The 25,908-nt window shown below is 42.8% G+C and overlaps 1 protein-coding gene across 2 annotated transcripts in view; it reads right to left on the bottom strand.

Moving 5' to 3' along the window:
• The window catches only part of Odad2 (outer dynein arm docking complex subunit 2), a 158,238-nt gene that overhangs the window by 11,768 nt on the left and 120,562 nt on the right, over positions 1-25,908 (bottom strand). For both annotated transcript variants that reach the window (XM_028873095.2, XM_037206385.1), the window contains one exon: positions 24,216-24,437. In XM_028873095.2, the coding sequence (XP_028728928.1) occupies positions 24,216-24,437 (222 nt within the window). The remainder of the gene's footprint in view (positions 1-24,215; positions 24,438-25,908) is intronic.

The raw sequence follows: 25,908 nt of genomic DNA, 5'->3' as shown, positions 1-25,908 counted from the left end.
ATTTGTTTGTTGTTTTCATGGTGGGAATTGGTCATGAGGGCAAGTGGAGGGTGAAGTTCCCAAATCTTACACAGAAAATCCTAAAGACTCAAACCACTCAGTAAAAGTTGCAAGATATAAAAACCAACTTCTGAAAATGACTAACATTAACAACCAGCTATCAGAAAAGATATCAGCAAACAACCTACTTGTAAGAGCTACCAAAAAAGTGCAACATAGCAATAAATTTAACCATGGAGGCAAAAGCTTTTATGGTCAAAACTATAAAATACTGGTGAAAAAGACTGGAAATGACCCAAACTACTGAGCTGCTATCCCTTTAAATAGATTAATATTGCTAACATGTCAGCAGCTGCCCCAGCAATCTCTAAAGATCCAGTTCACTCCCTACCAAATACCCAGGGACTTTCTCCCCCAAATAACTAGAAACAGAAGTCAATTCTAAAATTCATGTGGAAGCACAAAAGAACCAAAATTGCTAAAGCAATCTTGAACAAAAGTGAATAAAACTTGAAGCGTCACACCACCTGACCACCTGTGTAAAGCTTCCACAGTCAAAATGCTTATGAAGAAGGTAAATCCTGAACCCGGGAAGACAATAGGAGAAACCACAGGGAAACAGAGATGGGTGGTATTTTTTTTTTTTTTTTTTTTTTTGCTTTGTTGTTGTTGTTGTTTAAATCAACCTAAAATGCCATAAAAACATATAGGCTTAATGGAGTAGAACAGAAAGAAGGCTCTAGAATAAATCTACTCAGTTTTGACCAATTTAATTTTGACCAAGTTTCCAGGAACACAGAGTGGGGGAAAGCTGTCATTTCAATACACAGTGGAGTGACAGCTGGGTATCTACATGAGGAAGAGTGACTTCTTCATTATCCAGTACAATTTACAACAGCCAATGTGAGATCCATTAGGGCAAATGTAAGTACCGAACCTATAAAACAACTGGGAGAAAACATGGGAAAGCAGACATTGGTCTGGGCAGTGGTTTTTATTTCCATTTGTTTTGGTTTGTTTGTTGTTCTGTTTATTAAGCAAACCCAGAAGCACAGGCAAGCAAAGCTTAAATGGGCAGATGCACTTTCCTCAAGACCAGAAGCTTCTGTATGGACAGCCAAAGAGGCAATCCATGGAGAAGGCAGACAACGGCATATTGGGAGACGGTACCTCCAAACAATGTGTCTGATAAAGGATTAACAATGAAAGTGTGTGAGAGATTCAAATCAGTAAGACAGCAGATGATCCAATGTAAAAATAGACAAAATAAGAATAAACATTTTCAAAAGGAGACAAAGCACAAGAGGGAAGTGAAAAGTGTTCAAGGTCACCAATCATCGGGGAAATGCAAATAGCATCCCATGGATACCATGTCTCACCACTGTCAGAATGCCTGCTGGCAGAAATGACAGACCATTCTGAAAGAGGTAGGGAAGGTGAACTCTTGCATACTTTTTGTGAGAATATAAATAGGTACAGTTGTTATTGAAAGAAATAAGAAAATGCCCCCACACTCCAATTAGAAATAGAACTAGCTTATTTTCAAATGATCTCACTTCCAGGTACATGTTCAAAGGTGACAGAATCAAAGAAAGATGTCTGTGCACCCAGGCTCATGGAAGCTTGTTCACAACAACAAATACATAGAACCTCCCCAAGTGTCTATCACAGGATGAACTGTCGAAGGCAGGAGGCATACACAATGGAATACTATTCAGCCTTTAAGGTAAGGAAGTCTTGCTATTTATGTCACCATGGATAGATCTAGAAAACATGTTAAGTGAAAAAAGCAGGCACAGACAGGCAAGCACATGATTCCATTTGTACATGGAGTGTAAAACAGGTCAACACACGGAGGCAGAGAGAATTGTGATTCTCATAGACTAGTGGAGTGGATGTGGGATACAGAAAAATATATTGTACAAAATGTATAAAGTTCTGGACAAAAGGGAAAATTAGAGCTCAAACAGCCCAGTGACCATAGTTAATATCTATTCAAAGTATTTTAGTATACTAAAATACTAAAAATATTAACTGTATGTATAGTTAAGAAAATATAGTTAAGTAGACTTAACTATAAAACATAATATGGGAGCGGGGTATGGTGGTGCACACCTTTAATCCCAGCACTCAGGAGGCAGAGGCAGTGGATCTCTGTGAGGTCGGGGATAGCCTGGTCTATAGAATGAGTTCCAGGACAGCCATAGCTACACAAAGAAATCTTGTCTTGAAAATTTTTTTAAAAAGTAAATAATAATAATATGGGTGAGAGGATATATTTGACAATGTCTTAGTTTCTGTTCTATTGCTGTGAAGGGACATCACATTTAGCTGGGGGCTTGCCTACAGTTTCAAAGGGTTAGTCCATGACTATGATGGTGAGTGTGGTGGCAGGCAGGCAGGCAGGCATGGTGCTGGAGCAGTAGCTGAGAGCTTATATCCTGAAGCACAGACAGGAGGTAGACAGCTAACTGGGATGGCTTGGGCTTTTGAAACTTCAAAGCTAACACACCTTCTCCAACAAAGCTATATGTTCTAATTCCTCCAAAACAGTTCCACCAACTAGGGACAAAACATTCAAATATATGATTTGCATTTAAACCACCACAGCTGGTTAGTTTGTTTTCAATCTTTCTACAATGTGTGTGTATGTATTTGTGTGTGTACATGTCAAAATTATATTGTATCTTATAAACATAGATAATAAATTATTCTTGTCAATTAAATAGTTTTTTTTGTAAGTTCTAATAAATGGACTAGCTGGAAAGACGTGACACCCAGGTAAGTAAAGTGCCATCCAAGAGGCAGCAAGAGGACCCAAAGTCCGTGGAATGGGCCTTCAAGGAAGCCCAACAATTTAAGGGGAAGAGTGAGGTCAATACTACAGCATCCTTACAGAGGTTAAGGGACTTGGAACGAGTCCCTGGGATTTGGACATTTGGAAATGTTAAATAACATTGACAAGGCTGTCTCAAGTTTTGAAGTGAAAGTCAGAATGTGATCGGCTGAGTGCTCTTAGTGTCATTTCTTTGACATGATGGATTCCATAGTAGATGTGGAGCCATGATAGCACATTAGGAAATGAATGGAGATTCAGAGGCAACTCTGTGATAGAGCCTGTGTGCAGCATCACCAAGCCCTGGGGTTAATCTCCAGTGCCTAAACCACTGAGCAAACGAGACTGGGTGTTCAGCAGTCAGAAGGAATGGCAGTGTCATGACCTCCTGTTTCAGGAGGAGAAACTGGGATCCAAGGACTGAGACTGGAACTTGGGAGAAATATTCAGAAAGTGGGAACAGATGGGCTCTCTAAGTCAGTCAGCCACAGATGAGCTTGCAGCTGAGGGATAGCAAGTTGAGGTATTGTCTGCATATATATATATATATATATATATATATATATATATATATATATATATATCCCCTTGCCTTCTTAAAAAGTATTAAAACCCAGGAACAACATTTCCACTCAACGCAGGCAAAGATTTACAACTGAAAATTTAACATAGAATTCTTTGGAAGATAACAAGATATATTCTTTGTTTGTTACACAATAACCACCTTATTTAAGACATTTTTGCACCAAAGGATTCTGTGTGTTTATAACGCTGCTCTAAGAATTCATAAAAGTTGGATATGAAACTGTAAAGTTAAATCCTAACAAACTAGGAGAATTTGAAGGCGCCTCTCAATGTGTGCATGCGAAAGGGGATAATAACCCCCACAAAGGCCTCTATGTGACAGTCAGTCTGATTTTCAATGTGACATTCACTTTGTTTATCTCTAAAACATCTTGGCGTGTTATTAAAAGGAAGGCAAAACCAGTTAGAGCCCCTCCCACTGGGGTAGAAGCGGCAGAGATACTCTTTGGAAGAAGCAAAGCCGAAGAACCGAAGAAGAGGCGAATGCTTTAGTTAAACCGCTTTCCTAATCTCATTTGGATTTAATTTTGGTTTTCAGAGCAGATTAATATGGAAAAAACAAGACATGAAGCTGGAGAGGAGACACAAACTTTCTTCATCAGCATCACGGAATTGACTTGCTCCCTCCAATTGGAACAGAGCTCATCAAGACGAAGAGAAAGGACTGATTTCTCAGGCTACAATCATAGGTTAAAAAAACCCTTTCACGGCCGGGCGGTGGTGGCGCAGGCCTTTAATCCCAGCACTTGGGAGGCAGAGGCAGGCGGATCTCTGTGAGTTCGAGGCCAGCCTGGGCTACCGAGTGAGTTCCAGGAAAGGCGCAAAGCTACATAGAGAAACCCTGTCTCGAAAAACCAAAAGAAAAAAAAAAAAACCCTTTCACACCTTGCTCAGCCTTGATGCTGGGGCTCTGGGGGGCTCGGTCCTGCCTCAGCTGAATGTTCCAGGCTTTGCTGTCTCCCCCTCTCCCCCCACCATGGGAAGCCTTACCCTTTTGGAGGAGGGAATGGGGGGCAGATGGGGGGAGGGAAAGGGGAGAGTGGGAGGAGGAATGAGAGGGGAATCTGTGGTTGGTATGTAAAATTTATATATTTTTTTTAATAAAAAAGTCTTTCATTCTAATAATTGGTTCCTTCCCTATCCCCCTTCAGTTTTCTCTCCCCTTTCCACCCCTCTCTCCTCACTCCCCTCCTCCTCCCCTTCTTTTTCTTTTTCTTTCTTCTTTCTTTCTTTCTTTCTTTCTTTCTTTCTTTCTTCTCTTTCTTTTTCTTCCCCTCCTTCTTCCCTTTCCTCTTCCTTCTCGTCCCCACCCCCTTTCTCCTCCTTTCCCTCTCTGCCTATTAGTTACCTTTTTGTTGCTATGATAAAATGCCGCAGGTATAATACCATTATGTGTGCTGTTTTTCAAACACATATAAATTATTCAAGGAGGTTAATTCCAGGGCTCACCCTGCAGGGTACTTCCTGGAGTGGGTCCCCATGCTGATACACACTATTGCTTTTCCTCTGTCTCCTAGTCTGGTTCCTGACCACATTCAGCCTCAGCTCCTCTCCCCCAGTACAATTACAGCTCATTCAAAGACACATCCATGCCCACCTGAAACTTTTTTCTAAATAATTATGGCATATTTTCTAAATATTCCTTTTCCCCTTGTATGTAGTGTTTTTATTTTTGTGTGTAGAAAAATGTACATTTTGATGTACAAATGATTGCACAAAATAGTGAACTCAACAGTGACGTTTTTTATATATGCATTTAAAACACTTTGATCATATGTATCCCTCCATACACCCACACTGGTCCCCTTCTGATTTCTTAATAATTTCTTTTTTTACTTATCTGTCTCTTTTTAGAGTCTACATATGAGAACAACATGTAATATCTGTCTTCCTAAATCCACCTTATTTTAGCTTAACACGGAGATTCCAGTTCCATCCATTTTCCTGCAAACCACATGACTTTTTCCTTAGTGACTAAATAATACTGTTGTAAATATATGTCATGCTTTCTCTCCCCATTCATCTGCTCAGGGGCTCCAAGGCTGATTGCACCTTGCTACTGTGAGCAATGTCACAATAAGGGTGGACACATAGGTGGCTGCGATATTCTGATTTTTTTCAGTGGCTTTGATACAGAACAGTGATCTCTGATACAAGATCACTCAGAATGCAAGTAATGCATGATGTGCTCGTTTGGAACTGTAGCAGCGATGGAGACCCAAAACTACTAGCATGCATCGTGAATTACCAGAATACCTGTGACTAGGAAACATTTTCCCCCTTAACCTTCATTGCTTAGCACATAGGCCCAGGGACTCAGTGGTGTTTTGGCAGGGCCCGTTTGCAGTACAAACCTTATTCTTCAGCCCTCCTCCTGGGGGCAGGGTGGGGGCTAAAGGGCTCACACACACAAACTCAGCATCTGTTTCAGCATACCTGTTTACTCGGACAAAAGCAGAGGCCACAAGAGTTATCCCAGTGATCGCTAAAGGTTTTACAGATCGTTTCCCCAAAAGTATCAGGGGAAAGCGTCGCATAGTATGGCTTTCCAACTTGGCAGTGACAGGTGGACTCTGTGGGGAATGTTTCACCTTAATCCAACCAACTGGCTTTCTGTTGGCTCTGCCATGCTTTTTGAACTTTTTCATATACCACAAAATACATGCTACAGGGCAGTTTAGTTTACCCAGAATCCCAGCTACACGACATATTTGGAGGTGACTTTGTGGCACATTCTCAAGCGTGGAGCAACACTTTCTAAATTTACAGCCTCTGTTCTTGCTGCCAGCCATCCCTGCCAAAGGCTTCTGACATTGTGGCCAGTTTGTGGTGTCCCTAAAAATCACCAGCAATTTGAAAACATTAGCACCTGGCAACCTCCACACGTCACAATGATCGGCCATATTTATCACCTTACTTTTCCAGAGGATAAACTGACGGAAATTTAACTTCTCCAGCAGCACGTAAAATACAGAGTTGAGAATAAAGTACATTATAGAAACTCAACCTCTCCTTCTATTGTTGAAAAGTTCAAATAAACAGTTTCAAGTCTGTGGCTTATGCGGCTGCCCAGAAGAAAACTGTTGTAAATGTCTATCCTTATTCAGATACTATTCATTGGGCCTCCACATTTGCGGAGTATTTGTAGATGTTAGGATATTACAGTGTGTGGTAGGGACCCAAAGGAGGAAAGAGTTCAGTGCTCCCGTCAACAAATCTCTGTGGTATTCTGTGCCTGGCAAGTGCTGAATTTGTTCCTGGGATTTCAGGACCAACAGGATGGCCTGGTTTATGGAGCTTCCCAATGACATCACTACAACAGAGAAGATAAGTCCTAGGAAACCAGAGAGGGGCCGTGGGACGGGATACACACAGGCACGGCTGAGCCTCAAGAGTAGATCAGAAATCTGAAATATGGACACGGGAGGCATCATGTGTGATGTGGAAACAGGAGAACACCCCAGGTCCTGGAAGAGCCTCTTCCAGTCGGAGGGCCCAGGTGCAGACTGTTAGAGTAACCAGCAGCAAGGACAAATACACAGACGCCAGCCAAGATTTCGACAACGTATAACCCTGTTCCACTTCCCATCATTGATACACTTGAGCTCACCCACCCAAAAGCAAGTAGCAAACGACTGCCAGGACATAATCCATGTGTATTAATTTGAATTCAGGACAAACCATTACTATTTTCACGTGAAGACCTCCAAATGCTTCAGTGCAACAATCTGAAAATTTGCTTTCCTTTGTATAGGTTAGCACCCTCAATACATCTAAACCTGCTCTCAAAATCGGAACCTTTTTGATTGTTGACATCATGTCCTGGGTGGAAAATTCCACAATCTGGTCTCATGTGACAGCCCAGAAATGGTAGGTGCAATTAAAAAAAAATTAAAGAAAATCACCTGTAGGTTCTGTGTGTAATGCAATACAAGTGACTCTCATGTCTAGACTTGGGTCTCACCTCTGGGGTATATCATTTGTATATGGCTATATCCCTAAATATCAAGAGATCCCAAACACTTGGCTGTAAGCATTTCAGCTACAGAATACTCTAGCTGAACAGTACTCCGTGGGTAAGTGGCCCAGGGCTTACAGCATCATGTGGCTGTGTGTTGGTTACTACAGTGATTGTTATTGTACAGTCTTCAGAACCAGGAGTGGGGTTCACGAATGCAATGTGTTCCATCTGTGGGAAGAAACAAATAGACTCTGTTTCTCACCTCCTGTTCATAAGAATCTAGCCATCTGGTCACATCAAGGTTCAAGAGAAGATGAGAGACATGGTCTTAGGTTGGCTGCCATGTGCTGCCGTGAAAAAGTAGAGAGGAGGATGCACGTGTGGCCATCTAGCAGTCTGTACCATAAGAGAAGATGCAGAAGAAAGGGCAAGATGATGACAGAGGGGCCAGATTATAGAAGGCCACGTTCAAAGCAAAGAGAAAGGGCGGGGCCTGCAGCCTTGGGAGAGCATTTGCCTCACACACTGGCAGAAGCTGTCTGGGGCGCTCACTCCTGTAGTCACAGTTCTTGGGAAGCTGAGGCAGGTGGATGACCACAAGTCTGACCAAGGATGACCACAGCTATATACCTAGCTGGGTTATATAGTTGGTTCCCAGTTTCACGCCTGATTGACAGACTTCTGAGTATCTTCCCAGAGAGAAGGTTTTTACAAGGAAGGCACAGCCATCATTTCTCAGTAAGTCTGGACTTTATCACACTCATGGTTTGAATGTGAAATGCCACCCCCCACCCCCACCCCCCAGGCTTGGTTTGGTTTCAGCTTATGGTGCTATTCTGGAAAGTTATGGAAAACTTAGAGGCAGGGCATAGCTGAAGAAGTGGACCACAGAGAGAGCGCCCTCAGGGGGTTCCTTTCCTATATCCTTCCCTCTGTTTCCTGTCCACCATCAGGTAAACAGCCTCCTCCCCCACATACTCCTATAGTCACAGTGTTCTGCCCAAGTTCATGGGGTCAAGCCACCACATACTGAAAGTTAGAATTCATATTTCTTCCTTTAAGTTGTTTTCTCAATTATTTTTCACAACAGTGAGAGAAGCAACCAATAAAATTATTTTATGTCATTTACTAACTCCTCAAATTCCACATGAAGACATGCATCTGAATTGTATGGTTTGTGAAGAAATGGCCGAAGAACTTAGTCCTCTGGAGGAAGATTTTTCCTGGGGATGGGAACCTGAGTTACCCTGTGCTGTGCATCTGGACACAGTCAGCTACCCAAGGGCTTGCTCCAAGGAAGCTCAGGGTCACCAAGGTCACTAAAGGGGTTGGGGGTCCTGCACGATACACCCACATGGATTTTGCAAACTGGTCAAGTGATGGAGGACAAAACCACTCTGGAGGGAGGCAGAGTCCCACCAGCAGGCTCGCGGAAGGGGCTCAGACCTGGCCATGAACATGGGGCCTTTCCATATGGGTTATTGACGCCAGCACTATGAATTCTGCTGATACTCAGAAATGTGAAGGCAACAGACTCAGTACCTGCTGCCGAATAGCACTTGAACCCAAAGAGCTTACACATGGGAAGGGAACTTAGAGACTGAGCTCACACATCTTAGACAAATATCACTACCTCCCCTCTGTTGGCGAAGACAAGAGTTTTCATGAGCTTTTCCACTTTTACTTTTGTGACTGCAAAACGACGAGAGGAATGCCTGCTGCATTCTGGCAGGGGGCCATTTAAGAAAAAATTCCTTGGAAGTCTGTTTTCACAGAAATTTGGTCAGGTTTCCTACAGTCAGGAAAGCTTGGCCTGGTAAAAACACGGCTATTCAAAGTGGCTAGATCGCATATTTTAGCTTATTTCTTACAAATCACATAAGTAACAAACACAGACTAAGCCGTCACACTAAATGTTGGTTTTCATTGTGGGGAAAGGAACACCAGGGTCCTTTGATGGCTATTTTTCTCCTTGGGGATTCAAAATTTAAAGCTGGTCTGCAGAGACTAACAAAAACTGGAAGTATGTTGGAAGTATTTTGCTTGCTCTTATTCATAGGTAAACATAATTGTAGTACACACCGTAACTCAGTGGGATTAACAAGGCCATCAGGGCAAGGCTTCTTACTCTGTCACTCTTTAAAGCATCACATTTGCCGTGTGTGTGTGTGTGTGTGTGTGTGTGTGTGTGTGTGTGTGTGTACCTGTCTGTACACACATGTGCTGTATACACACATGTGAGGCTCAGAGGACAACTTGAGGTAGCTAGTTCTTTCTTCCTGTGTGGACCCTGGGGATTGAACTCTGGTTATCAGAATTTAGCGGCAAGCACTTCTACCTGCTGACCCATCTCATTGGCTCCTGTTCCATCACTCTTAGGCCTGACATACACTTGTTTCCACTTACGTTTGTGGAAGTCAGAATTAATTTGATTCTTCAAATGAAATCTGTATTTTTCTATTTGTGCCCAAAGGCTTTTCAAAAAGAAACATCTTATACCACAGCAACAGGCCGAGAATACAGACGACAAAGCTCCTGAATATCCCACTCAGAGTTTTTTGTTTTTTTAAATAATAAAATCTGACTGATCCCAAAGAAGGTGGAAAGAACGAGTCTTAGATGGGGCTGCTAATGCATGCATATTTCTGGCACACTAAAGACCCCAAGGTGCTAATTCAAGCCCTGTTTACTTTTTGTGTATAACAGGATTGCTGTGTTTGAGGGACAACAGAAGCTATTTTCCCAGTTCTAAAAGCTGCTTATTCATGAAGCCTGGAACGCCATCACTATTGGTAGTAAATCTTACGCTCAGCATCTGTGACTAGCTTTTTATTTGAGAAAACTGTTTTGGGTCAGTGGAGGGCCAGAATAATGAGCCGGCCTCCTGCCTTCATGCATCGAGTCCAGAAGCTGCCAATTACTAAAGTGAAAGTTTCTGTTCTTACCATGTTTCCTAAAGTGAAAAACAACAGTTGTGGGGGCATTCCTGAGGTTTCTAACCAAGAGGATACACTCCTCACCAGCTCGAAGACAATGCACTGTGTAGCCAGGTCAGGCGGAGCTGTCGGTATTGCTCTGTGCTTTAGCAAAAGCGCCAGGCTGCGGGGAAAGGATATGGCCAACATTCCTGAAGGCCAGACGAGAACAGAAGCAAAATAGATAAGAGATGGAATTGCCTTCTCTGTCACTTCTGCCAGATTCCTCAGCTTGCTGGCTTCCTGATTGGCCAATATGATCGGCAGGGTGCTCTCCCCGAAGGGTGTCTCTAAGTTTGCTTCCCTCCACCTACTGCACGGGTTGTGACTATCCCGAATGGTCTCTCACTGTGGGAAGTGATGCTTTCTTCAGAGTTGGCTGCGACTTTATTTCCGTGAATTGGGTCATTTATTATCTAAAGCAGCAAAGAACTGTCTGTCCGTGGGTCACATCCACCGCTGACCAGTGCTGATGGACACGTAGCTCAGCAGGATGCTGCCTGACACACGCCGGCATCATCTTACAAGAGCCTGAGCTGGATACAAAACCTATTTAAATTTGAGGCATCGTGGACTGCAGCTCAGATGAGATCAGCTTCCCAGCACCATCATTTTCTTCCACTTGTGATTAAAAACTCCGCTGCAGCCCAGCATTCCTAACTGTGGTAACATGATGATGTTAAGAAAGAAAACAGCTCTCCAACACAAAATCATATTTTCATGGAATCCAATATTCTCAGGCCCGAATTTTTTCCTTAGCTGGCAGTGATTCTAGAACAACCTTATTATGTGTAAGTAACAGCCCCTGAAAATACAATCTCAGGAACAGAGATGGAGCAACGGGCCCTGGCTTCGCTGAGCTCAGGAAAGAGAGTCCGACCTAAGAAGTGCTTTACGCAACTCAAATGAAATGACTTGTTTTTGTAAATCTTTCATGAGTTTCTTCTAAAATGAAGAGAAATAAATGACGAGGACTATGCATTCCTGCTATGGAGTTTTCAATGCAACCTGGTGGATTGAATTCAATCACCATTGCAGAGCTGGGAATGGAACTCAGGGCCATGCTGGGCAAGTGCTCTACCACTGTGCTACACTCCAGGCCCAGGCTCTGACTGATGCTAATGTCTTTAGCACTTTTAATCACTACTGGCTGACACAAACCTTTCTTAGCTTGGTGTGATTGACAGATACATCTGCAGGTTTGAGCTAAGTTTGTAGCCAACAGTGGTGGATATGAAAGAGCATCTAACCTGAGAAGTTTGAAATCCCCACACTGACATGTGAATATTTCACAGGTTTATGCACAAAGTAAAGATTGGGTTGCACAGATTTAGAGCAGTGAAGGAGTATCTTTTCTTACAATTTAGGTTGAAGATATAACAGCATGTCTCATAGAATAACAAAGAGCAAGAAAAGGAAGAAGAGAGGAAGAGGAAAAAGAAGGAAGAAAGAAGGAAAAGAAGAAAGAAGGACGTTATTATCAAAATCTAGGCTTGGAGTATTCTCAAGACAAATTATAATTAATCTTTCATATTTTATAATTTATACCAAGTTAACTTATGAATCTTGCCATATAAATTTTTTTTAATCAAAATGAAATAATAAAACTAGCCAAAGCTGTCGGTAAGAATTTGTCATCTTAACAAAAGAGGTAGAACGTTCTGGAAGTAAAACACTAGGTAAAGTACTGTCTGTGCAGCAACTTCAGGCAAACTCTGGAACTCTCCAGCTAACACACAAGAGAAGACAGAGACTGTCAGTTGACCCGAGAATCTCCACCAGTTGTTCTAAGGATTAGATCCCGTGGGTCACACGTGCCAGCTCAGGGGGGAATGGTCATGACGCTCTGGGCGTCAATCTCACTGTCAAGCGTCAGAAGGTATTTTGTAAAGTATCACACTTTTCTTTTCCACAGCTGATTGGACAAGGAGTGGATACTTTACCTAAATTGGACCAATCAGAGTCTCTCTTTTGAGAATTTTGAATTATTGTTAGAAACAGTGTACAGCCACTTGAGGTGACTGTAAATTCAGGAGACGCACTGGACAAAGAGAGAAAGAAAGCCAGTCAGCAGAGAAATAATAAAGTGGGTCAGGTATAAAAGGGCAGGGAGGAGAGGTCTTAAAAGATGTGGGAAGCCTTTCAAGTCCCTTGTCCCAGTGCTTCTTAGGGCTCTGGAGCTTCCTGGAGCATGAGAATCCTTGATTTTAAGCTTCTCTGAGTCATATGTATCACTTGCAGTATGGCTCTTGCTTTGTGTAAATGGGACTTTGAACTTAGCTCTAATTTTTTTTTGTTTTGTTTTGTTTTGGTGGGGGTTGTGGATTGTGCCTGCATGCCACAGTCTGAATGTGGCATCCAGGGATTGAACTCATGTCACTGGGCTTGATGGCAAGAGCCTTTACCATGAGCCATCCCAAAGGCACTTAGTTTTGTTCCTGAGATGGGGTCCTACACAGTCTTGGCTGGCTTGGGCATCATTTTAGAAGACAAGGCTGGCCCTGAGCTTGGAGCGAGCTCCCTGCTCGGTCTCCTGTGTGCGGGGATTGTAGTTAGGCATCACCATACTCAGCTACAGTTCTCAATCTCTAAAGTGGAGACAGTGCCTGGTTCATGAGGTTAGTAGAGATCAGTGAGATAAGGAATGAAGCACTTAGACCAATGGCAAACCTCAGTGATTGATTGATTGCTATCCTTTCAAAAATAGATGGTTCTGGAACATATGTTTTAGTATAATAGACATCAGCCATTAAGTATTTGGTGGTCAAAGGACAACATCAAATTCCCTCATGCAGCCTAACATTCTAATGTTCTCTAATTATTCATCAAATGAATAATCTGTGACCAAGTTCTTTCTTAAAATATAAATAGACTTGCTAGTGACTGTGGTTATTTTCCTCTGTGCAGTGGAAACTGTGTTTAAGAAAGACCTTACTGTCGAGTGCGGAATTCTTTCCTGTTCTATCCCAGGCTCTAGCCAAAAGGAGGATGAAGGCTGTTTGCCCAAGTGTGTCTCTTTGTGACATTAGGACCCCCAAAGTTTTCTCTGAGTTGTGACTTCTCCTTCCGGAAAAGCGGCATTGCTGGTGTTTACCTTTTCACCTGTCTACACTGTTGGTGCTGTTACAGCGGACACACCTGTCTGTCTCCTCCTCCATGTTCAGTCAATCCCACCCTTTGCACATAGAGACCACTGTTGCTCCACACATATCACCAGCTCTGTGAGAGGAACCTTGGTGCCTCTGGGCCCCTTTCTGGCTGTTGAATCCTCAGCACTGAAGCGTTCACTCCTAGAGGAAGAGGGTATCCCATACCAGTTAAGGAAGCCTGAGAAATGACAGGGTTCACAGACCCTGCCCCAAGGTTAGGAAAGCAATTGCTAAAGGGAGCCCATCACCCTAGATGGGTGGGGCTCTTAGAGGATGCAGCTGCCTCAGGAGTCACCACAAAACACCAAATTAGACTTGGTAGAATCCTTCGTTGGTCTCATCTGTGTACTATTGGGGGTTAACAGACTTTTTTCACATCTCCCGAGGAAAATTCCAGAACACTTAGGCCTGCTTAGGCCACCTTATTCTCATGCAGTGACAGGGCACCAATCTCCTGCGTGGATCTACTTAGTTCCCTCTCACTCAGTCCTTAGGCACCTCTGGGACCTGTTCTCTGAAAACACAGAGTGTATCCCTGCTGAGATGTAGATGTTTAGGTGGCTTCTCGGAACCCTAGCATATAATCCTCACTGTGGCCTTCAAGTCTCCCATGGACCTGGGCCCCTGCCTATTCTCTTATTCACTCATTCAGCCTGAAATACTGTTGATAGAGGCCCAGTGATAGGGTGTGGTTGTGAGGCTCCAAGGATGGGGTGCTGGATCTCTTCCATCACAAAAGTACATCTGTACTCCACTCTTTAGGAAGGAATATGCATATAACCACCAGATATGATTTGTTTGAGTTAAACTTTCCCCTGTCTCTCTCTCTCTCTCACACACACACACAAACACACACACACACACACACACACACACACACACACACACACACACACACACATGCATTGATAGGTCCCTCCCCTCTAGTACTAGCTGCTTTGGAAACTGAGGCAAGAGGACTGCAAGTTTGAGGTTAGCTTTGGCCAACAGAGCAAGATTCTTTAAAAAGCAATAAGTAAATAAAGGAAGGACAAACAACAAATTGTAAGAGAACTGATCTGCTCATCAGATAAACAAAAACCATTTAAAAATTTTAAGGCATTTTCTTTTTGTTCAGACAGACAGTAATTAGGGAACCAGAGCAAAAAAAAAAAATCATCTCTCTGTTGAGTGCTTTCATGGAGAACCACAATGGCTGAATTTAATTCAAAGTTCAGTGCCATCCTTCTTGCCAGGTAGTTCTTATCATCAAGATGCTCGTTCAGCTCTGGGTGTCATTCCTCAGCAGTCATATACCTTGCTTTTCGAGTTAGGGCCTCTCACTAGAACCTGGGGCTCACAGAGTTGCCTAAGCTGGCTGGCCAGTGAGACCCAGGTTTCTCCCTGATGCCTCCCACCCCCAAGTGCTGGGATTGCAAGCAAGCATGCATCACCATGCCCAGGGTATTTTTTCATGGGTACTGTGGATTTCACTAAGATCTTGTTTGTGCAGCCACACATTACTGATGGAACTCTCCAGCTGCTAAGTGGTTATTCCTGACAACAGACAATCATGTGCATTTCCCTCTAGTTTCAGTAAAGCTGTAGCCAGAATCTTGGAATATAGTGAAGTAGAATTTCTCTTTCACAAAGCACACAGCCACATTCGATCCTCAAAAGGATTAGTCTGTTAACTAGGAAACTGAAGAGCACATAAAACTGTCTATAATCAAAATTTTTGTAGGGAACAGAGGTGTAGTTCAGTGGAAGATTGCTTGGCTAACACCTTCAAGGTCCTGGGTTCAACTACTAATATCTTGAAAGATGGATGGATGGATGGGAACAGGAAGAAAGGAAGGAAGGAAGGAAGGAAGGAAGGAAGGAAGGAGGAAGGAAGGAAAGCAGGGAGCCTATAAAGCCATGGATCATGCTTAGACAGATTAATATAAAGTAGTTGTCCCCAAAGTAATTATCTATAGTGAAGTCTTTAAATTTAAATAATAATGAGAGGGAAAATCAAGTCAGTTAATTAAAATTCTGAAAAAGCAATACTATTTATCTAAGTTCTAATTTGAGTTCTCATTTGGCATGAAATAACGGAGTAAAAAAATCATTTAAAATAATTACTAAAACTGCTTGTTCATATACTTCTTGACTCCAGTTCTGCTTCTGGTGTATGGCCAGCATTAGTTGGTCATCACACCCACCACAGGCATGCCAAGAGTGTTTCTGGCAGCACCCTTACCTATTCCACTCTTGTGGTATGTGCAGGAGTCTACAAAAGTTACTCACTAGCAAGTTTCTCAGAATGTTGAATACCTGCTCTAAGAATTTGTAAACAGTGAGTGTGGTTACACTTAAGGTAATACATTGTATATTCTCTAGAATAAACTAGAGAATGGTACCTAAAATAAATTTAAAAACCATTTGGAACAAATTAGAAACCAGTGCAATAGTTAAAAAAAAATAGGTCAAAGCCATTCATTATGACATTCAAAGTGTCAGAATAAAATGGAAACAACCCACCAACATACAGCTCTGTGCATGAATATTCCAAGGGTTAGAAAAGACCACCTGAACCGCTGATAATGGGTAATAGATAAGCCCTGCCAGTCAGCCCTATAAATACATCATTGAACACAATTGTAGTTTGCTGTAGTATGGCACCCAAAAAACAGAGGAAAGAGCAGCTGGCTGGCAGAAAGTGGTTCTGCATGCATTTGTTCTTACCAAGAGGTAGCTGGAGAACTTGGCATTGAAAATTAAAGTTTTAAAAGAGCAGTAATTATTTAAGAAGATTAATAGTCTAATTGTGGACTAGCTCATCAAATTCTAGGCCATTACAACACAGTAACATTTCTGTGAGATATGAAGAAATGTGTCAGTAATGCCAGGAAAAGAAAGTTTCCTTTACTGAGTCAAAGACTTATGGGATTCATCTAATAGGTAGTTTTGCGTGGTCATATGAAATATTTAAGGAGCACTAATAAAATCAGTGATCACACATTCTTCTTTTAAACTAGAATTTTCTTAAAAAATAATTTTTCATATAACATATCTGGTAAGGATATGGAAATTAATAATTTTCTTAAAAAATATTTTTTCATATAACATATCTGGTAAGGATATGGAAATTAATTTAGTGGTACACATACAAGTCAATTTTCATATGTATCAATTCTGTTTTGCAAGAAAAACTGATATGTGTGAATCTGGATGTCTGATAGTCAGCCATGGAAGGAACATTTAGTCTAGACACATTATCTTGTCTACAGTTATGTTAAGGGACAGGTTCTCTTGAGTCTGGCATTGCTCCAACTTTGGCTGCATATGATTCCTCTGGGAAGCCCATAGAAATGTAGATTTCAATCTAACAGGTGAGCAGAGTCAAGATTCTACACATCTAACAAGCACCCCGGTAAGGTTGTTGCGTGCTGTCTAGGACCCTCTGATGAACAACAGAGAAGTGGCAACATTTCTCTGCAGTCCTTGGCAATCTGAGCAACCAGAAGAGGCCGAATGCAAGAACCTAGGCCAGCTGCCTCCAAACCACAGTGGCCTCGTCTACTTATCCTAAACATGCATCATGTTTTCCTCTTCACAGGATAACAGGTCAGGATGTTGTAGAAGACCATAAAATACTATTACATACATCTCCTTTTAGATCCTTTCACAACGGAATAATGTGAACTGAATTGACAGGAGCATAGCACTCTGTTTCAGATCTTACGTGTTCCTACTTTGAAAGCTTGTAACTTTGAAGACAGTAATTTTTTTTTTTTTTTTTTTTTTGGTTTTTCGAGACAGGGTTTCTCTGTGTAGCTTTGCGCCTTTCCTGGAACTCACTTGGTAGCCCAGGCTGGCCTCGAACTCACAGAGATCCGCCTGCCTCTGCCTCCCGAGTGCTGGGATTAAAGGCGTGCGCCACCACCGCCCGGCCTGAAGACAGTAATTTTAAGTAGCATGCTCTCCTTATTTATTTACATTTGATAAGGAGCAAATAAAACAGTAGCCTAAAATGACTGCACACACAAGGATACTGAAAAGTCAAGTTCTCCAACTTCCTGACTACCCCAAGTCCATATGAAGGAACTGTCCATGTGTATGCCCATGTCACACACTGGGACATTCTAAGTGCACACTCGAACCTTACTGCATGAATTCAGCTTTTTTTTCCCATAAGATTTATCACTCTTGGGCTCCTCTAACTGTTTCCTTTGAAGGCCAGTTTCTCTTTTCCTGTGGTCAACGTGGTGGAGTGGCTTATGGAGAGGTTGGTCTAGCTCTCTTGACACTGAAATTCCTGTGGGTTAGTGAGCAACTTACACTTTTTTTTAGCAAGCTCCATATTGCTTGCAGGCAAGTATGGCTGTGGACCACACTGTGGGAAACACTGACATATTGAGCTGCAGAACACAACCTACATGTAATCATGGACAATGTTCCAATTATAATAGGAATACTATGTGTGTTCTCAATCCTAACAAGTTACATGACTTTAAAAATGGATGCTGTTACTCGTGATATGCTATGAGACACTGAGGGTGGATTTAATACCAGGTTTTTCAGTTTGAACTTAGATTTTCAATTTTATTTCTTTGATTTGATTAAGAATTTTCTTTTTTTAATAATATGTAATTCCTGTATTTGTGGTGGTTGACAGTGTAGGCCCTTGGTGAGAGATGTTTGTAAAAGTTAAAAACAATAACACTTCTCTGCACCCCCTAGAACTTTTTCCAAAATGGACCCCCCCACACATTCGTCTACAAAGAAAGTCTCAGCAGATACCACAAAATTGGAATAACAGCCTGCATCCTGGCTGAGCACCACGGATTGAAGCTGGATATCCAGAGGCAGAAGCAGGCTGTATATCCTATTTGAGGTCAACCTAGGCTACCTAGAGCCCAGAGCCAGGGCTGCAGAAAGACCTCATCTATAAACAAACCAACAAGCAAACAAATGGGCGCGGGACATGACACTGAAGATTGACCTCTGACCTCTACATGTGTATTCCTGGACTAGTAAACCCTTACATACATGTGCACCTCTCTCTCTCCTCTCTCTCTCTCTCTCTCTCTCTCTCTCTCTCTCTCTCTCTCTCTCTCTCTCTCTCTCTCTGTCACACACACACACACACACACACACACACAGAACTCTTAATACTTGTAAGCACATGGATGAATGTGAAAATAATTAAGCCCAAGTAGAAGTCAACAAGACACACCAAGGACATGCTGTCTGGACCCAGGAGGCAGGAGGGTCAGATCATCAAGGGGTACCGTGTGTGTGTTTGTGTGTATGTGTGAATTTATAAGAGTGCACACTTTAAACATATAAATGCATCTGGCTATTATCCTTCAATCATGCTATAAAGATTTCTTTAAGTTAAAAAGTGAGCCGGGTGGTGGTGGCACACACCTTTAATCCCAGCACTAAGGAGGCAGAGGCATGCAGATCTCTGTGAGTTCAAGGCCAGCCTGGGCTACAGAGTGAGTTCCAGGAAAGGGGCAAAACTACACAGAGAAACCGTGTCTTGAAAACAAACAAACAAACAAACAAAAAAAGTTAAAAAAGTGAAATAAGGAAAATATCTGAGGCAAATGTGAATATAATCTTGCTGAATACTTTCTTAAAGTAATCAAAGAGAAAATACAAATTAAACACATTGTAAAATACAAGGAAAACACATTAATCAGAGAAAAGTCTCTAGGTGGAATGTATTTACTGGACCTGTCATTCCTACACTAGTGGACAATCCTGATGTTCGGGAATATCTGAAATATGGGGAAATGGTTTGAAATGATAATGTTTAATTAGGAGTTTTCATGGATAGAGAAAACACTGAAACACTAATCGCACAGGCACTGAGGACCCATCCGTGTGAGCTCTGTCTCTAATGTCCTTTCACTTGACGCACACAACGTTGTCGCGTTTTTCTCCCCAAGCGAGGCTTCAGAACTCTGGGGCAGAGTCTGGATTTTCTGCTCACTCTCTGGCCACTCCATGACTGGCGTCTAGGAGGTGGTCAAGGCAGCCCTTTGTGCTCTGTCCCAGTTGAATTGCTCTTGACTTCCTCTGCCAGCATGTGACATACTGCTGATTGTATTTTCTGCAATTTCTTTCTTCTTTTTAATTATTTTCCCTGAGTTACAGCCACATAGCAGCTTTTGCTTGCCTGGTACATACATTTACAAAAACAAGTGCCATGTCACCATGGGAAAGACTCAAGGCCTTCCCTAGAAGTCCATTGCCTTCAACTTGATCACTTTTTTCTGCCTTAGCAAAGGACTAGTGTTGTTTAATTTCTTATTCACCTCCAGATGAAACTGCACCAATTAGGAAGTAGCTATGACGTATCTGACTTCAATCTAGTGTTCACCAGACGTTTGCGTCCACAGTCACAAGGTTTGGAATGCTACAAACCCCCAAATCACAGAAAGTCTGGCTGAAGGATTCTCATCCCATTATATTTAAGGGCAGGGAATCATTTGTAGATTTAAAAGAGGTCCTAACCAGGGAAGCCTCAAACACAGGATTATTTTTCAGCATAATGGAATTAGGAAATCCTCATTGACCTTTTTGGCTGATTTTCAACCTAAAACCATCTGAAACCCATTCTTTCTTTGGTCCTCAAACTCCTGGGTAACCAGTTAACTTTTCAAGTTTTCTTTGACAGCTCTTCTTAATTTACATGTCCCCAAGGTAGAAACAGAAACATTCCCCATGCTTCTCTAAACTGTGTGGTAAAAATGTCGAGTCTACCCTTATTCATGACCCTGTGCCTCCTTGAAGCATCGCACTCTCCTGGTCTCTCACTTACACTGTCTGGTGAAGACACCACCAGTCACTCACTGAGCAGGGCAGATGTTTCTAGTCTGCAGTGACAGGTACTGTAAGGCACATGCGAAATTCTGAAAACTTGATTCAAAAAGAAGTAATGTGATATATTATATTGATTATACATTTAAAACTACTTTGGATAAACTGGACTAACAAAAACTCATTGCTAAAACCAACATTACCTACTATAATCTTTCCTTAAACCGTGACTCAGAAAAATTACTAGTATGTACCTGGATCACGTGACATTTTTGTTTGATTTTTGGCTTTTTGAGATGGGAGGGTGTCTCATTTTGTAGCCCAGGTTGGCCTCAGATCATTCTTCTGCCTCAGCTTCCCGGGTCTTGAGATTACGAGCATGTGCCACCATGTTTGGCTTGGCATTCCATGTCTACTAGATAATCCTGCTTTGACACAGCATTCACACGGAACACATGCAGGAGCCAGCTCTCATCCATGCCCCTGCAGCTGCTGCACTTCACATGCCTGCTGGGCAACATGTCCGCGCGAGGCAGAAGCGGGGCGCCACGGCAGCCAATGCAGCCGAGGAAACTCTTGGACACAGGAACTGACCCTACTGTGAATTACTCATGGCTAGGATGACGGGACCACTCTGGCGACTGCGACAGAACTTGCTGACCTCTGCTCTTTGGCAGCTACGGGAGGAATGCTTGCCAGGCTGAGGAGTCACACTGCCAGGCTTTGACTGGAGCAGGGTGGCGGCAATCACAACAAAAACAGGAGTCCAGAAGGGGGCTTGGTGGGCGGGCTAGTGCACAGCACGTGTCAGGTCCTACTTTGCTTCCTAGCCCCACCAAGCCAAGCCAAACTAGAACAGCCAGGAATTCATCCTAAGAGTGGTGACCGAAGCGAAAGTAAGTTTCAAGTACACAACAACAGCAAAAGCAAAACCAAACTAACCCCAGATACTATGCGCTTAATGTGGCCTAGTTACCTCGTGGAACTGAAACCCCTACCTACATACCAACACTTCCTTGCCTCATTCGTCTATTGGAATCTTCTTTATTAACACGAGGTCTGGATTCACTCAAGAGGCGTTCCTTTATTCCCACATCAAAGTAGCTCCTAAACTATTTATTCTAGAAGCTCCCATGGAGTCACACCTATTGGCTTTAAAGGTCAGCAGAGAGGGGACTACATCCTTCTCCCAAGGTCCCATGAGGTCTGGTCCTCTGGGCAGGATGGGAAAGAAGAAAGGGCAACTCAGCTGCAGTCTACCTCTGTGTTGACACCTCCCACGGTAAGGCCAGCTTCTATCATCTTATGCATGTGTTTATTTGTGTGCTTAATTCGTGTGTGTGGTGTATGTGTAAGTCTTAGGGGTGTGCACACATGTACATCTGGGCTCATGTGCATGTAGGTGCACATGGAGACCAAGGGCCAATGTCAGGTGTTTTTTTGTTGACTCTCCACCTTGGCTTTTGAGACCCGGTCTCTCCCTGAACCTAGAGCTCACTGATTTGATTAAGCTGGCCAACCAATGAGCTGGTCCAGAGATCTGCCCATGTCTGCCTCCCCAGCCCTGGGGTTATAGACTTGTACCACCACATCCAGCTTTCAAATGGGTGCTGTGGATTGGACTTGGGTCCTAATATTTCCAAGGCAGGTACTTTACCAGCTGAGGCATCTCCTCAGACACTCGGCCACTATTTAAGATGAACTTATTGTCCCCCCCAACCCTGTTCGCTTCAGTTACCCTTTGGTAAAAATGACAGGTAGTTAGGAATGAAAATACGAGACTGCTGGATAGGTTCCCTGTGAATCCCTCAGGAAAAGCTCCAAGTCCCCCGAGCCTAGCACATGTCTTCGCTGTCCCTTTCATATCTCGTCTTCATCATTTTCTGCCTTTTGTTGCTAACACACCTGCAGTGTACGGGTGACTGAACACAGGGTCAGGACACATGCTTAAACCATCAGCTCATCAACTGTCTTGATCTATTGTCTTGCATCAGAAGAAATCTTTGGGAGTTGTGTCTGTGCATGTCATTACGTCAATAGGCTTCAACATATACACGAACTTGAAAACTTTTTGAGTTCTACCCCAGACATCTTACAAGGCTACTTATTTTATGGCTTCAGTTTTAAACCCTGCAGACTTTAAACACCACAGGCTGTTCAGGCTTTGTTCAGTTGCAGAACACGTGACTTAAAATCAGGCATCTCTTCTTTCAGAGTGTGAATGTGGTCATATAAAACGGACAGCGCTTATGTCGCCCGGTGGCAACTTGAAGCTAGCATGCCGATTTCTTTTTACGATGTACTTTAAAAATGTGTTAGTTAAAAAGTTACTTTTGATGCCAGATTTTTTAATTTTTGCTTGAAGAAGCACATACATCTAACTTATGTGCCATAAAACATATTTATAATGGAAAGACTGGCACATTTAAATGTGAATTGGGTTTAATGTCAGAAACATTAACATCTCATTTTTTAACCATAGGAAGTTTGAAGGATGGATTAAAATAATTGACTGAAAATTACCAGTGTGTATTTTAAAAGTATTATTCTTCATCAGATGTCTTGTACCGACATATCTAGATTTGACTAGAGACAACTAGCTAGAGATTTCTCACTCTTGTCTAAAATATCATCTTTGGGTTTATATTTCAAATGTAAATGCATTTGGTTGACAGAGGCTCAGAATGAATATAGCAAACAATAAAATCATGTTATGCAAGGAGACAAGTTACAAAAAATATTTTTCTTGTTTTTTCATGATACAGGTCAGTGCACTCTAAGAGATCTTTATGTGTCTTATTTTTTTTTGCCTTTTAGGGGGTGGTTGTTCTGGTATTTGAGAAAGAGTCCCACCACTTAGCTCAGGACGACCCCCAAAATTATGACCTTCCTGCCTTAGCCTCCTCTCAAGTGTTGGGTTTAGACATGTATCACACACCCAGTGTCCCGAGTGCTTTTGTATTGATTATCATAAAAATGTTTTAGGTGGTTCAAATACATAGGTACACTTCAAGTCTGTGTCAGAAGTCTCTCATAAGCATATGTTAGCAAAAAGTATATAAAACAGATGCAGAATCAAAACTAAACAATCTGTCTTTGGACTGATCTTTCGTTAGGATGTCAAAGCTGTCTAGCCTTGGTTTAGAATTGTTTCAGCCACTCTCTTGCTGTTCATCGACGGCAATGGATGTATCTGTCATTTATCACTAAATGCTGGTGAAACGCTGCATCACAGAGAACCATGAACGCTCGTCAATGTTCATGGGCTATACACCGTTGAGTTTAAATTCAGGAATGATTCGTTTACTAAGAACCCACACAGGTTAGGGAAATTCCATCTCTGTACATCTTTATAATACAAACCATGATAAGCAGGGCTCAGATGCATCTGTGACCTGATGAACAGTTTTGTGTGCCCAAAGATCTCTTTTAGTAAAAGGTTGTATTATGGAGGTGGCATATACATGGAAATGCTCTTCTCCCTCTCCCCTCTCCCCTCTCCCCTCTCCCCTCTCCCCTCTCCCCTCTCCCCTCCCCTCTCCCCTCTCCCCTCTCCTCTCTCTCTCTCTCTCTCTCTCTCTCTCTCTCTCTCTCTCTCTCTCTCTCTCTGCGCGCGCGTCCAGAAGTTGACATTTCATAGAGGCTAAATGTCAACATTTCAGCTAGACTGGGTCTTCATTGGACCCCCAGGATCCTCCTATCTCTACCCTCCAGCCCCCCTCCCCCAAGTACCACACCTGGCTTTTACATGGTTCCTGGCATCCAAACTCAGGTCTTCGTGCTTGAGAAGCTCGCAGCAAGCACTTTGCACGCTGAGCCATCTCCCCAGCCCCCTTTCAGTAGAACCACGTTCCTTTTGTCTTTCGAGCCTACATTTACAGGCTCGCACTGGACCACAGACCACAGCGTACCTTCACCGCGCCATTCTCGTGCATGGTGATGCAGTTGTCCGCGTCTTCCGAGAGCTGGTACAAGGCCTGAGCGGTAGCTCGGTGCACGTTGGTGTCAGTCGATTTTAGGTAACGCACCAACGGAGCCACCGCTTTGTGCTCACCAAAGGCCACCCTGTTTCTTCCCCACATACAGCAGCGTGAGATAGCTTCTGCCAGGTGGCGCCTCAGCTTGTCGTTATTCTGCATGAGGGGGAGAAACGAGTGTGCACTGCAGTGATTCTGTGAGGCTGGGTTCATGCCTATTACCCGCTGCGATGCCAGGGAGGCCTGCGCTCATGCCTGTTACCCGCTGCGTGCCAGGGAAGCCTGCACTCATGCCTGTTACCCGCTGCGATGCCAGGGAGGCAGCCGAAGCACTCAGTGGCTACTTGGGAAGTACCTTGAAGGAACTGGAATTTGGATTTTCTTTCTTTTAAAAAGATAATTTTTTTTTTTTTTTTTTTTTTTTTTTGGATACAGGGTATCATGATGCAGCTCTGAATGACCTTAAACTCACTCTGTAGACCAGGCTCATCTCTAATTCAGAGATCCACCTGGCTCTGCCTTCTGTATGGTGGGATTAAAGAGCCTGGCCGTATTGAGTTTTCTGTGAGCTGAATGTAAACAGTGCTATCAACGATGAAACAGATGTCCAACATTGGTCATTTGTTCCAGGAAGATTGATTGCCCATAACAAAACCTTACAACCAGGGTCAGTGAGATGACCAGGAGGTAAATGGGCTTGCCACTGAGACTGATGACCTGAGTTCCATCCTGTACCCTCATGGTGAAAGTTATCCTATGACCTCCACGTGCACATCATGGCACACACACACTTACACACGTGCACACACAACACACACGTGTGCATGCACACACAAAGAATTATAAAAAACCTTATAAATTATTGTTATTTAGTAATAAAAATATTTCCAGGATATTGGATATTCTTCAAGAACTAATTCATTTGATTGGGACAAGTGAATTAATTCTACTTCTTCAACCTATATTTATTTCCTGTGCATTTCTTCGCATGTGTATGTGTGTGGCATACATACATGTTTGCATGTATAGTGTATGGGATACAGGTGTACCTGGAGGCCAGAGATTGACTGTGGGTGTTTTCTTGGATTGCTTTCGACTCTATAAATTGGGGTGGGGTCTTCACTTGAATCCAGGTCTTGCTTATTCAGGTATTGTGGTTAGCCAAGTTTACCATGTGGGTCCCTCATCTCTGCTTCCCATGCTCTGGGATTACAGACAGGCCAAAATATCCAGTTGACATGTATGTGGGGGCTGGAGATCTGAAGTCTCATACTTGAATGGCAGGTGCTTTACCCTGCAGAGACCCAAATCCCACCTTAATTTCTTTTTCTTCCTTCTTTCTTTCTTTTTCTTTCTTTTTTTTTGGGGGGGGGTTTGAGACAGGGTTTCTCTGTGTAATTTTGGTATCTGTGTAGCTTGGAACTCACAGAGTTCTGCCTGGCTCTACCTCCTGAGTACTGGGATTAAAGGCGTGTGCCACTGCTGCCAGGCTCCACCTTAATTTCTGAATGGGAGAGGACAGAACAGTGCCCACAGTGGCATCCACCAGGCTTTCTACTGTCCTTTCTGCATTTTCTTTATGTAAACCAGACTTTTTACTTAGAATTACATCATGTAGGAACAGCGT

Source organism: Peromyscus leucopus, chromosome 5, assembly GCF_004664715.2.
Source record: "Peromyscus leucopus breed LL Stock chromosome 5, UCI_PerLeu_2.1, whole genome shotgun sequence".
Classification (NCBI taxonomy): domain Eukaryota; kingdom Metazoa; phylum Chordata; class Mammalia; order Rodentia; family Cricetidae; genus Peromyscus; species Peromyscus leucopus.
Note: the sequence above shows the minus strand (reverse complement) of the source record. Positions and strands in the feature narration are given on the sequence as shown.